This window comes from Pongo abelii, chromosome 3 (assembly GCF_028885655.2).
Source record: "Pongo abelii isolate AG06213 chromosome 3, NHGRI_mPonAbe1-v2.0_pri, whole genome shotgun sequence".
In the NCBI taxonomy this organism is placed as follows: domain Eukaryota; kingdom Metazoa; phylum Chordata; class Mammalia; order Primates; family Hominidae; genus Pongo; species Pongo abelii.
Window position 1 is genome coordinate 169,729,645 of NC_071988.2, and position 14,495 is coordinate 169,744,139.

At 39.9% G+C, this 14,495-nt stretch overlaps 1 protein-coding gene across 4 annotated transcripts in view; it reads left to right on the forward strand.

The window, feature by feature from the left end:
- The window catches only part of ARHGAP10 (Rho GTPase activating protein 10), a 336,765-nt gene that overhangs the window by 173,055 nt on the left and 149,215 nt on the right, over nucleotides 1-14,495 (forward strand). For all 4 annotated transcript variants that reach the window (XM_002815196.5, XM_009240367.4, XM_054554568.1 and 1 more), the window contains 2 exons: nucleotides 471-516; nucleotides 3,827-3,892. In XM_002815196.5, coding sequence (XP_002815242.2) covers nucleotides 471-516; nucleotides 3,827-3,892 — 112 coding nt within the window. The remainder of the gene's footprint in view (nucleotides 1-470; nucleotides 517-3,826; nucleotides 3,893-14,495) is intronic.

Below are 14,495 nucleotides of genomic sequence, written 5' to 3' on the forward strand. Positions count from 1 at the left end.
AACCCCCATGCCCTCAGTGGGTACACCAGCCTCCCAGCACTTCCTCGTGTTCACCAACGCGGAAGCTTATCAGAGCTCGTTGTTTCAGAACTCAATCGCCAGCTCACTGCTGAAGAGATTGGTGGGTAGGGCTGAAAGAAATATCACTGGGTGTTTGTGGTATTCAGCCCCATCCTGAGATGGCCTATCCAGGGGCTCTATAAGAAGTCACCTCATTAGCATAAACTCACATGTGACCAAAAGGATCTTGTTATGAATAACAAAAGATGTTCTTATTACTCAGGAAATTCCAAGAGTTTAGATGTTCTGTGTCAGGAAGTGGGGATGAAGACCAATTTCTTATTCTATCACATTAACCAGTATCAAGCTTATAAAAATGTATTTTTTTTTGTATGGTCCTCAGTGTGCCTACTTGAATAATTTTTGCTGATTTGATTAAAAAATTCTGTTTTCCCATTCTCTTTTATTAGCTGTCCCATAGTTTTAATACAGCCATCATCCCAAGACCAGAAGGAAGTAAGTGCTCATTTATAAAAATGATTGTATCCTCCTTTTCCATGTATTACTTTGTGTACATTATGCATGTCAAGCTGTTGCTGGGAGCTTACTCTCTGCACCCTCTATTATATAGAGGGGTATTACATGTAATAATCCTCTATTGCATGTATTCTGTCTTACTCAACGGGGACCTCCTCAACATTTCTTGGACTACTGTAGCCCTTGTTGATCTTTCCCATCTGTGGGCTTTTCTTTTTTTTTTGATACAAAGTCTTGCTCTGTTGCCCAGGCTGCAGTGCAGTGGCATGATCTTGGATCCCTGCAGCTTCAACCTCCTGGGCTCAAGTGATCCTCCCACTTCAGTCTCCTGAGTAGCTGGGACTACAGGCGTGTACCACCATACCCGGCCAATTTTTTTAATTTTTAATTTTTTTGTTGTTGTTGAGATGGGATCTTGCTATGTTGTCCAGGCTGGTCTCAAACTCCTGGGGTCAAGTGATCCTCCTACCTCTGCCTTCCAGAGTGCTGAGATTACAGGTGTGAGTCACCTTGCCTGGCCTATGGGCTTTTTTGTGAGTCTTTCTCTAAAAAAAAAAAAAAAAAAAAAAATGTACAAAATACTTTCTCTACATTTACTTTAATATTTATTAACAATCACATAAGAGTTTCAAGTATGCAACCTTCAACTTCTTGTCTGAGTTAACTCCTGTGGGTAAGAGCTGTTTATATCGAGGCCCTGTTTCCTACCCTTGATATGCTTTATCTTTGTAGTGTTTGACTACAGGCTATACAAATAGTTTATCAGTGCACCTTGGACAATAGCAACAATAATTAAATTTATTGAAATATTCGAGGACAACGATCTTCACATGCCACTGCTGTACTTGAAGAAAATGAAACATGCCCAGCTCTGTACCCTTGATTTTTTATTTTTTTTTAACTTACATAAAAACCTGATCAGATCTGCTGGGTTCCTGATGAATTTACTTTTTGACATATTTGGAAAAATTAAGCTACATTTATCAAATGTCCACAGTTTGTAAACACTGTGGTTATGTAACATAGGATTCCAATGTAATTGTGATCACTTGAGCCAGTGTTTGAATAAAAGACAACTCTTGTAGCCTCGAATTGGTGATTGACAGGATGCCACAAGCAGCACATCCCCTGAGGCACCTTCTTACCCCTCTTCCTTCTTCCCTTCTCCCTCTCTCCTTTGTTCTTTTCTTCTGACATCTTTTCTTCCTTCCTCCCTCCTCTTCTTCCTCCCTTTTCTTTCCCTTATTTTCTCCTCTCCCTTTTCTCTTTCCCTTTTTTCTCTTTTTTCCCTTCTTGCTTATTACAGAGACGTTAAAACATGTCTTTTTTAGAAAACGTAGTTTTGCTAAGCAGAAATAAATACTTCCATTTTATAAAGCTTTGTGAATAGTGGATTCTTGAGCAGAAAACCACTGCCCAATTCATTAAAATTCTCTTCAAGCTTAGCATTATGGGTTGTGTATGAAGTTTATATTCATGGATTGTTCTTGTAACCCTTCTGAGAGCCAAGGATTAGTGTTACTGTTCCCTAGGTTCTAAATGCAGTGTCTAAGGGTACTTTCCTTAACTTAATTTTTGTTGTTGTTGTTGTTGTTGGAGACGGAGTCTCGCTCTGTGGCCCAGGCTGGAGTGCAGTGGCACGATCTCAGCTCCCTGCAAGCTCCGCCTCCCGGGTTCATGCCATTTTCCTGTCTCAGCCTCCCGAGTAACTGGGACTATAGGCGCCCACCATCACGCCCGGCTAATTTATTGTATTTTTAGTAGAGACAGGGTTTCGCTGTGTTAGCCAGGATGGTCTCGATCTCCTGACTTCGTGATCCCCCCACCTTGGCCTCCCAAAGTGCTGGGATTACAGGCGTGAGCCACTGCGCCTGGCCTCTTAACTTAATTTTTGAAACAAGAATTGTCATTCATTAAGATGTACAGATATGCCAGCCTAATCATAGATAAGCTTCTATATTAGAAAAAGTATAAAAATTGTATTTCCAAAATAGTCTGCTCTGCCATATGAATCATCTGTTTTAAATTTATTATGAAAATAATAAAATATTATTTTAAAAGCTTGGAGCATGGTGTAAGATATCAAAATTTTAATTCAAGCTTATTGCCCAAATATTTTTAAAAAGCTTTTCTTAAAATTTTTCCTCCTAGGTTTTTTTTTTTTTAAAAGGATTGTGTTCTGAGATTCTCAAGTAATTTAAGAACATTCATATATATATGTATATATATATGTATATATGTATGTATATATAGTTTTCTTTAACTGAGCTGCTGTTGGAATTTTTGGCAAAATACATCTTAACTGTGTCTAGATAGCTTCTCTTAGAGATTTGTATCACTTTCTTCTTGACTTTTAAAATGAATAATAGTTATTTTAATATTATTTTGCATTACAAATATATATATTATTGGTAAATAGATATTCTGATATTCCAGCAAGTGCTCTAAATATATGAAATTCCTTCCAGGCACGGTGGCTCACACCTGTGATCCCAGCACTTTGGGAGGCCAAGGTGGTCGGATCACCTGAGATCAGGAATTCAAGACCAGCCTGGCCAACATGGTGAAACCCCATCTCTACTAAAAATACAAAAAATTAGCTGGGCGTGGTGGCGGGCACCTGTAATGGCAGCTACCTGGGAGGCTGAGGTGGAAGAATCGCTTGAACCCAGGAGGTAGAGGTTGTAGTGAGCTGAGATTGTAACACAGCACTATAGCTTGGGTGACAGAGTAAGACTCCCTCTCAAAAAAAAAAAATAAATAAAAAAAATAAAAAATTTATATATATATATAAAAAAAAATAAAATTCCTGTTTATATTATTTAAATAGGGAATACATAGCCTTAAGCTTTTTGTTTTGTTTTTGTTTTTTTTTGTTTTTTTTGGAGACAGGGGTATTGCTCTGTCACCCAGTGCAGTGGTATGATCATAACTCGCTGCGGCCTCTACCTGCTGGGCTCAAGCTATCCTCCTTCTTCAGCCTCCTGAGCAGCTGGGACTGCAGGCACCCATCATTAAACCTGGCTAATTTAAAAACATCTTCAGTAGAGGTGGGGCCTTGCCATGTTCCCCAGGCAAGCCAGGAACTCCCAGGCTCAGGTGACCATTCTCCCTCGGCCTCCCAAAGTGGTGGGATTACAGGTGTGAGCCACTGTGCCCATCTGCCCTTAGCTTTTTAATAGTAATCTAAAAATTAGTTTGGATTTAAATAATTTTTCCTATTTTTAAAAGGAAGAGAAATGTGATAAATAATAATTGTACACTTAATGTTTTAAACTGTTTCTTGTAGATGCACAGTTGGATAAGATGGGGTTCACAATTATCAGAAAATGCATCAGTGCCGTTGAAACACGAGGTAATATGATTGAATCATTTCATTCATGAGAGGCTATAGGTATGTAAAATCTAAAAGTCAAAAATACTTCTTGCATTTAAGTGTTACAGAATGAAACGTGTTAACACAAAATGCTCATTCTATCAGAAGGATCAGTTATTTACTATGACAATGAGGGATTTTCCTTTTTATTTACATATTTCTTTCCTATATTAAAACATGAGGTCAGTGTTGAAATGAGAATTGTCTTAGTCTGTTAGATCTGCCATAGCAAGATACCACAGATTGGGTGGCTTAAAGAATAGAAATTTATTTTCTCATGGTTCTGGAGGCTGGAAGTTCAAAATCAAGGTGTCAAATTCAAGGTTTCCTCTGAGGCCTCCCCACTTGGCTTGCAGGTGGCCACCTTCCCGCTTTGTCCTTAGATTGCCTTTTTTCCTTCGCACCCATGTCCCTGGTGTCTCTTTTACATGTCGAAGTTTCTTCTTATAAGGGCCTATTAGATTAGGACCCACCCTAAAGGCCTCTTTAAAGCTCCCATCTCTAAATACAGTCACATTCTGAGAAACTGGTGGTTAGGGCTTCTACATAAGAATTTTAGGGGGGTACAGTTCAGCCCATAAGAATCCTTAGAAGAATCAGCAGTGATGTACAACTCATCGTAATCACTTTTGGTTGAAGCACTCTGAAGATACTCTCCACCCTCCATTGTTGTGTGGGTCCTTGTTTAAAAAAATCAGCTTGCCAGATGCGGTAGCTCAGGCTTGTAATCCCAGCACTTTGGGAGGCTGAGGCGGGCAGATCACCTGCGGCTGGGAGTTCGAGACCATCCTGGCGAACGTGGTGAAACCCCATCTCTACTAAAAATACAAAAATTAGCTGGGTGTGGTGCACGCACCTATAATCCTGGCTACTGGGGAGGCTGAGGCAGGAGAATCAGTTGAACCTGGGAGGCAGTGGTTGCAGTGAGCCGAGATCGTGTCACTGCACTCCAGCCTGGGTGATAGAGCGAGATTGCATCTCAGAAAAAGAAATCTGCTTTATTGAGGTGTAATTTGCAGACAGTAAAATTCACTGATTTTAACTGTACAAATGGAAGAGTTTTGAATTGAAAACATACACAACTGTGATACTATTACGTACACAGAAAATTTCTGTTTCCCTCACCGAGTTCTTTTCTGGCACCTACCTTCCTCCTTTCCTGTATTTGCTTCGTTGCTTTTTTATTTTTATTTTTTTAAGACAGGGCCTCACTCTGTCACCCAGGCTGAAGTGTAGTGGTTCAGCCATAGCTCACTGAAGCCTCAAATTCCTGGGCTCAAGTGATCCTCCTGCCTGGGCCTCCCAAAATACTGGAATTATAGACATGAGCCACCATGCTTGTCTCTGAGCTACTTTTTATCATGCATGTTCTGCCTCCGCCCCCCCCCCCCTTTTTTTTTTTTTAAACATCTTCAGCATTTTTGTGCAAATGGAATCATGCAGTTCATAGTCTTTTTGACTCTGGCTTTGTCTGTGTAATGCTTTTGAGATTCATCGGTTGGGTGGATACTTAGCTCTATAAATTTCTGTTTATTGCCTGGTAGTATTCCATTATATGGATATAGCACAATTTGTTTATCCATTCACCTATTGATAAATATTTGGGTTATTTGTGTTTCCATTTTAAATTTAGGGAAAGCTAATTCCTCCACTGACCAATAGCCCAAAACATTTTTTTTTAAGTCTCTAAGCAAAAACTGGGCCCTTTTGCTATGCAGCCATTCCAGCAGACTTTGGAGAAACTAAATATTAAACATTGCAAAACAGGCTATTTCTGGAGGTTGACATTCTCTTTGTTTAGAGATCTGGTGAAGTATGTATAAATGGAATATTTAGTTCACTTTCATATATTCTGTATTCAAGTCTGACTTTGGATACCTTAGTGGGGTGAAGTACTGCCTTCACATTCTCTCTCCAAACAAGGTCTTTGTTATAAAGACAGGACTGCCACCTGTGAAATTAGTGTGTAGGATATTGGCGTAGTAGGAGCTGTTGTATGATTTGGGGATTTGCCCATCAATAACAACAACCTATGCCACAGAAAGCCATTCTTCCCACATTCTCTTACAGTGGCAGTTCACACTGACAGGTTTTCATTCATTTCAATCTGCACTGAAGTTGAGCTGGCAAATTTGTTTCTTATCCTGGTACCTCGAAAGAATTTCAGAAAAAACTCCTGCAATTTTAGTAGCTTTCACTTGACACTCATGTTTCTTTTTTTCTGAGTTTCTTAAGTAGAACTTTATGTCATTTGCATGCTTATTAATTTGGATAAATTCTTTCCCAAAAGGGCATGTTTTATACATACTTATTTCTGCCTGAATAGATGCAGATCTATCTAGAAGGCTTTCTGATTGGTATGTGTAGTTTTATGGAGTGTTACGTACATTGAATGGCATAAATATATATTGGAATCTGGATGCATTGAATGTGTTTTTATAAGTATATAGATGTTGAATAGGTCTACACATTTTATGTTAGCTTTTCTCATTTAAAAATAAGAGACAAAAAGCATATATTTTTTTTGAATATTTTTCCCCCCAAAGGTCTTCCATTACTGAAACTTTTGCTTTCAGTGGAGTAATAGACTAAAAATAAGAGTTTAAAAGAATCAACAGTCAGAACTTATTATTGAAAATGATGAGGACAGCTGGGTGCACTGGCTCACACCTATAATCCCAGCACTTTGGGAGGTTGAGGTGGGAGGATTGCTTGAGCCCAAGAGTTCAAGACCAGTCTGGGCAACATAGCATGACTGTGTCTGTATAAAAATTTTTAAAAAAAAATTAGCTGAGTGTTATAGTGTTTGCTTGTAGTGACAGCTACTCAGGAGGCTGAGGTGGGAGGATCACTCGATCCCAGGGGTGGAGACTACAGTGAGCTTGGAAAACAGGTAAAGAGACGGAAATAGTTGGTAAATAGCATTAATAACTATTGTACTCTTCTTGAGTCTACATGACTAATGGGACCAGAAGCATTTAATGAGATCTAATTGAAGAATTACTTCTAATCACTGTTTTCATGTTCTAAATACGATTATCTAAAAACTAGTATTTCATATGGTTTGGTTAAAGCCATTAGCCTTTTTCTTACCTTTTCATTTCATGTCTTTCTGTTTTTGATCTGACTGCTTAGAACATATTTATTGGAACATAAACATAAACCCAAAAGACTACTGTGACAATACTTGTATTTAAATGGCATTTTTCTTAAGCCATCTATTCAGTGTGTGTATGACTTATGAAATGTTCCGTATTTTTCTCCTGTAACTTTGTCCCATGGGTTGCACCAACCAGAAAAAGTTTTTAGCTTTGAGCACAAAGTAATTTTTCTCTAATTGTTTTTGTGGCCAAAAGTTTATTTGCCTTGGCTCAGGATAAACTGGAGAACTGGCAGTGCCCAGATTATTCACAGGACAGATACTCAGGAAGCCTGAACATCATTAATTGCATTCACAGGAGCAATTTCTGTGTCTCTGTAGCAGAAACTTCAGTGAATGGTAAAGATACGGGATCCATCACTGATGTTATAAAAGGAAGTGATTCCAGTGTCCACATCCAGGAAAATTTCTACATGGTATAGCTGCGGGGTCATATCTGGAGGGTAAAGGCACAGTGTACCGCCTAAGAGGGGCTCTTCTTTTCTCAAACCTAGAGCCTGGAAGCCAAGTTCTGAAGACAGTGGAACTGCCCCTTCTTAGTATAATTAACAGATTGTTAGCAAACACCCAGATCCCATTCTTTGCTTGCCCCCACATCTGCCTCCCAGTAATGGTGGCCAGAGGTGAACTGAGGGGAGCCAGGATACAGATTATGTGTTTGAATCTCTCAGCGTATTCTCTGTGGATTCTTTTAGAAATGTCCCCAACAAACACACCTCTGGTCATCAAAAATGATAAATTGGTTGTTCCTGTGTCATCATCCAAGATCGCATGCACTTGGAACATCAGCATCCTTTGATTCAGGTGTAGAATAGCTCTCAGCTGGGGCTCTACTTCCTTTATTTGGAAACCGTGTTCCCCAGCTGGTAATTGGGCCTGATGGCATTCTTCAGAGCGGAAGAGCCACAATGAACCTAACCCATCAGGTTCCTTGAAAATTGAGCTAATGTATTGAAGGCAGCAGACAGATCCGCAATTTAGGGACATGGGTTTTTCAAGATACAATAAATAGACAACACATGTACATCTCTAAATTGTTCTGTCATGGCCACTTGTCTCCTCCACTAGGGTCTCCTGTGTCCTCCAGCTGCTTCCACTGACAGCTCGATTGTGAAGTGAGCTCCACTTACAAGAGGCTTGTATATAGAGGGTCCCTTCCCACTGCGTTCACATTCTACTAATCCTCCTTAATTCAGTCAGATTTTGATTTAATTCTGCCATAAGTTAGTTTTTTTCTGAAGCCATAGACAGATTACCATAAACAAAGGAGATCATTTTAACTTAAGAGTTTCAAAAAGTAATATGAGCAAAATATTATCTTATCCTAGATTAGGTTGTGTATTTTATAGATGTTGATAGAAGAATAGGATTATGACTAAAACTTTTGAAATGAAATATTTGACTTTGAATTAATTTTTATGAATGGAGCTAATTTCATGTTTTTGATCATGAAAATAAAAATCTCATTTTGATTAATTTATCACATTTACTCAGAGGTCTTAAAGTCGCATTTATTAAACCAGTCATTTATTCAAAATGATGAATAAGATGATGAAGATACCCACTTAGAAGTTTATTGTAAAAAAAATCATAAAACTGTTTATCTGCAATCAGGCAGCCTTAGGAAGGCCTGTATTTTGTTTGGTTTGTTTGGTTACAGTATCAAAACCAAGATATTTTTATAATCTTACTGCTTCTACAACAGATGTGTATATAAAATGAGATACGTTTATTTAAATACACTGGATTTTGAAGGCTGAATAAGAAAAATAATTTAAACTGTCTCATTAAGATTTTTTTTTTTTTTTTTTTTTTGAGACGGAGTCTTGCTCTGTGGCCTAGGCTGGAGTGCAGTGGCTTGATCTCGGCTCACTGCAAGCTCCGTCTCCTGGGTTCACACCGTTCTGCCTCAGCCTCCCGAGTAGCTGGGACTACAGGTGCCAGCCACCAAGCCTGGCTAATTTTTTGTATTTTTAGTAGAGACGGGGTTTCACCGTGTTAGCCAGGATGGTCTTGATCTCCTGACCTCGTGATCCACCTGCCTCGGCCTCCCAAAGTGCTGTGATTACACGTGTGAGCCACTGCACCCGGCCCTCATTAAGATCTTTGAAAAATGTTTTTATGATCGGTGTAAACCCATATTGAAAAATGATAAAACATTTTGCCAGTTGAAATCATTTTGACTTGGTTCCTTTTACTTTATTTAGTATGACTACTAGAAAACGTATAATTGCATAGGTGGGTCACATTGTCTTTCTGTTGGCCATCCCTGCTCTGGACTTAGGAGCCCTTCATCTCCCTAGCTGTCCAGCCTACCTGGGGCACAGACCCATCACGGCAGCTGTGAGGTTGAGTAAGCCAGTTGGGGAAATTTAATTCACCATCACTGAGAGTAGCCCAAGCTATGATTGACTGAGAAAAGAAAGAATATGTCATGTCTCTCACATGGGTACTGAGAATCTAGTCCTGTCTGTAGCTCCTAGAGCAGAGGACCAAGCATCTCTAAGGACACACGTTGTGCCTGGCATTGAGCTGGCCTCACACAACACTTGCTGTATTAACTATTCAATTATTGGGACCTTATTCTCTCATACTTACCTTTTGTAGAAAACTAAGAATTAAGAAAGAAATTACATAAGATTGGACTCATTTTTCCTCTTCTACTAAATTCTCTTCTGGCCTCCAATTGCTTCTGAAGCTGGCTCAGTTCCCCTTACCTCTTTCTTAACGTGTTCTTGTGAAAATGACATTTGACATTTTTATTAAAAACTTTATTTGTGATATTATTGCAGTATTGGCAAGGCTTCAGAGAAATGTCTAAACTGTACTATCGTTCTCAGTACTCTTAAGATGACATTTTTAGTGTCTAACATACTTATAATAAATATATGACCTATGGATATTAATATATTTTGGTAGGACTGGCAGTTACTTAGAAATTATTCTAGTTTTGAGATAAGAAAAAACTCCATTTTGCTACAGTATCAGCATAAATTAACAAACCATACTTTTCCATAGAGTAGTTTGCTCATGATGTTTTGGCATGTGTGGGAGTCACATCAACTCGTCTTTCATCCATTTACCAAATATTTGCTAATAATACATACCGGCTCTACCACTAGGAAGTGACTGCTTTTTTACACTGAGCTAAAAGACTTCCTAAAGCAGTTGTTCCCAGACTTTGCTGCACATTGAAATTACCTGGGATCTTTTTAAAAAAATTTTTTTTTCTTTTTTTTTTTTTTTTTGTGGAGACGCAGTCTCTCTCTGTTGCCCAGACTAGACTGCAGTGGCACGATCTTGGCTCACTGCAGCCTCCGTCTCCTCCTCCCAGGTTCAAGTGATTCTTCTACCTCAGCCTCCTGAGTAGCTGGGATTACAGGCGTGTGCCACAACGCCCAGCTAATTTTTTTGTATTTTTAGTAGAGGTGGTATTTCACCATGTTGGTGAGGCTGGTCTGGAACTCCTGACCTTAAGTATCTACCCTCCTCTGCCTCTCAAAGTGCTGGGATTACAGGCGTGAGCCACTGCACCTGGCCTTAAAAATGTTGATGCCATGCTCTCATACCCTGTCAGCCTCTTATACCCTGTCAGCCTGACTTAATTGCTATTGGATGTGGACTGGGAAGTAGGGTTTTTAAAATTTCCACAGGTGATTCTAATACATAGCAAAGTTTGGGAGACCACTGTCCTAATGGAAGAGTTGCTTGCGTGCTGGAGAAGTGGGATACACCATTGTTATCTTCATGTTGAGTGTCCTGCTACATGGGGAGCTTTTCTCTTAACATCTTTCAAAAAATAACACAACCTGGCTGGGCACGGTGGCTCATGCCTGTAATCCCAGCACTTTGGGAGGTCGAGGTGGGTGGATCACCTGAGGTTAGGAGTTTGAGACCAGCCTGGCCAACATGGTGAAACCCTGTCTCTACCAAAAATACAAAAATTAGCTGGGTATGGTGGCGGATGCCTGTAATCCCAGCTGGTTGGGAGGCTGAGGCAGGAGAATCACTTGAATCCTTGGAGGTTGCAGTGAGCTGAGATTGCGCCACTTCACTCTAGCCTGGGTGACAAGAGTGAAACTCTGTCTCAAGAAAAAAAGAAGAAACAGGCTGGGCGTGGTGCCTCACACCTGTAATCCCAACACTTTGGGAGGCTGAGGAGGGCGGATCACAAGGTCAGGAGATCGAGACCATCCTGGCTAACACAGTGAAACCCCATCTCTACTAAAAATACAAAAAAAAAATTAGCCGGGTGTCGTGGGGGGCGCCTGTAGTCCCAGCTACTTGGGAGGCTGAGTCAGGAGAATGGCGTGAACCCGGGAGGTGGAGCTTGCAGTGAACTGATTGCGCCACTGCACTCCAGCCTGGGGACAGAGCGAGACTCTGTGTGGAAACAAAAAAACAAAATCCCTGCAACCTAAATCCAAACAAATCAGCAAAGTCCCAAAGAAAATAGCACAACATTCTTTTTGTTCCCTCAATAGCAGAAGACTTATCGTAGCTAAACCCTAGTTCTAATCAGAAGCCAGTCCGTTAACCAGTATTTACTGGGGCATCACAGGACATGCATAGTCATGCTCTAGGTCTCTGGGATACATGTTCAACATTGGTTACATACAATCCTTGATTTATTAGTGGCTGACAAAACAAAAGATTTGTAAGTAATTGAAGTGTACCAGATGATCAAAATGTTGCAAATTTGCACCGATTAAGAGAATATGAGTGCATGTTGAAGGACTGGGAAGAATGTGATGTTAATTGAGGACTGTCTTTAGGAGTAGGCTTCCTCAGATTTAAAGGATGGGAAAGTATATTTTGGCGTTTAGAGGAAACTCAGCAAAGATACAGAGAAAGGATGACTGAGAAAAGACAAACTTGGTTGTGAAGGAAACATGGAGAAACAGTAAAAGCAGGTAATCAGGCTTATGCATTTGATTGTAAAGAAACTGGGTAAATACTAGAAGGTGATAGGTAGCAAAGAAACAGACATTCAAAAAGTAAATATGAAAACTAATATTGATAGTCATGCATGGGATGCCCCAGGGTTCTGCTTAGGATGCAGGATTTATAAGTGAGGTAACTGATTCTGGATAATAGGTTTGGCAATGGGTAGATAGTGCAGATACAGCCGAATGATTTTGCTGAAGTCGTACCAGTCACATTTAGCAGTTGGTTGTATATAGAGGATAGGAATTCTGCAAGGAATTTTACCTTGAAGTGTTAGTTTGGGTAATGAAGGATGTCAAGGAAATTGAGAGGTCCATGATCTCATAACGTATATCAGGAGCACTAGGGGTGCTTCTTGGAAATTCACATTACTGGTCTCAGTCCACATCTGTTGAATCAGAATTGTTGACGATTGGGGGTCTCTGCTTTAGACAATGAGAGATCCAATAGGAGTAGTCAGGTGGAGAGAAGAATTTTCTGTTCTTCTGCCTTTTGGGGACAGAAGATGCCACAGGGGCTTTCCTGAGAGAGTAGGGTTTATGAAGGCCCTGGGTCATGGTGCCATATAGCATTTGGGATAATGACAGAGAGCGTGTGGATGTAAGGTAGACCTTCCATCCTAAAATGTGAGGTTGAGGGAAGAAATAACAAAATGGCTAAATGTAGTCATGTTTTGTTGTGTCAGAAGCCAAAAGCAGTTACAATTTCACATGTGTTTTAGGTGAATCCCAGACAGACTCAGAAGTGTTCATGGCAGCTCCTGTTCACTCATCCCACCGTTTTACCTCCAGTCCCTCCCACCTGCCATCTCTGTGTGACATCTGGCTTCTGGTGCCCCTGTAGTCATTTATTTCTATGTGGGAAAACATTCCCTTATTCTCAAGTAGCTTTACACCACCTTTCCTCCACTGTCTTGGTCTTGCTGAAAACCAACATTACTAATATTACTGTGCAGCCACCATGATTTGTAGGTCTGTCGTGATGGATTCATGTGCTCTGCCACATCTCTGGAAAAAGACAATGGGCTTGGCCTTCTGCCCGGCCCCTCCTGCCCCTCCTGCCCCTCCGACATCTCTCACTCTTGAGCTGAGTTCTGCAGGGCAAGAGGAATTGTCCAGGTTTGCAAGGATGTGGGGTGTCAGAAGGAAGGAATTTTGACAGAGGGATGAGTCAGGGTCAAAGTGTAGATGATGGAAACAGTGTGATGCATTTGGGACCCGAGGGCCATCAGGCAAGATAGGAGGAGTGGTAGGAATGGAGAGTGGAGGGAGGGAGGGAGGCACTCAGATTACTCTGCTGAAGGGTTGCCTTGCCTTTGAGTGATAAGGAGCTGTCAGGGTTAAGTTCCAAAGTGGTGCAATAAGATAAGCACTTGGAAGGATTCTTAACCTCTCAGACCCTTAGTTTCTTTAAAAAAAAAGTTTATTCACACTACCTCCCACCCAGCTTTGTGAGGATTAAAGAGTGAGTCTTTGCACATAGTAGATATTCATTAAATGCCTATCTTCATTTCCTTCTTCATCCTTCTCCTGCATTGTTTTAATCTTGAAATGTGCGTGTGCCTCATTTGGCAGTTACATTGCCTGGTATTTTAAGTTATATTTTCTGTGTTTACTTTGTTTCTGGAACTTTACTGTTTACTCGGAGAAAATGTCTTATTTATCCTTTGCTTGCCTCTTCTCATTTCTAAATACAGGCATGCCTTGCACACATAGTAAGCACTCAGTAAGCAGTTGCTTTTTGCTTGAGTATTCAGATTTGACTAAAATTCCATATTGGTAATATTATGTGTCTCAACAATTTCTAAAGTTATTGGAAGAATTTATATGTGGTTGGAATTGGTACTTTCACATAACATGTAGGATTGTTTTTCATTCCTTTATGTCAGCATCTTTCTGAACTGCGGGTAATATATTAGACATAGAAAAGTACATCATGTTATGTGTGAAAGAGTCTTATAGTTTCAGAGATTGGAGTGTAATTACATCATTTCTTTGAGTAAGTACAAATGAGCCGCCCCCCATGAGCAGTGCATTGTCTCTTTCTGGGCTTGCATGACACCTAGGTGCATGTACTGTATGATATGCAAAAACAAAGTAACACTCTTTTGCTTAAAAACATCTTTTAGTTGCTATTTTTAAAATAGTCATTACCATTTAAAACTAAATTTGGATGCCACTTTTGTTTATGAAGTTTCTCTTAAAAAATCTTCCATATGTGGATAATTTGAATATTCACTTTAATTTTCTAGAGTATGGCATTAAAATGTCGATCTAGGCAAGCTGTCAGTTATCAAATTCAGCATTGTAACAAGCTGTGAATTCATGGGATAGAAGTAGGAAGCCACATAGAAGATTTGACAATCTTTCATTTGTTGCATATAAAAGCAAATTTATCTTCCTTTGCAAAGCAAAGTTTTAGATTTTTGGAAAACCTTACCGCTTGAAGATTGCTTTGCCTACAGAGCACTTTGGA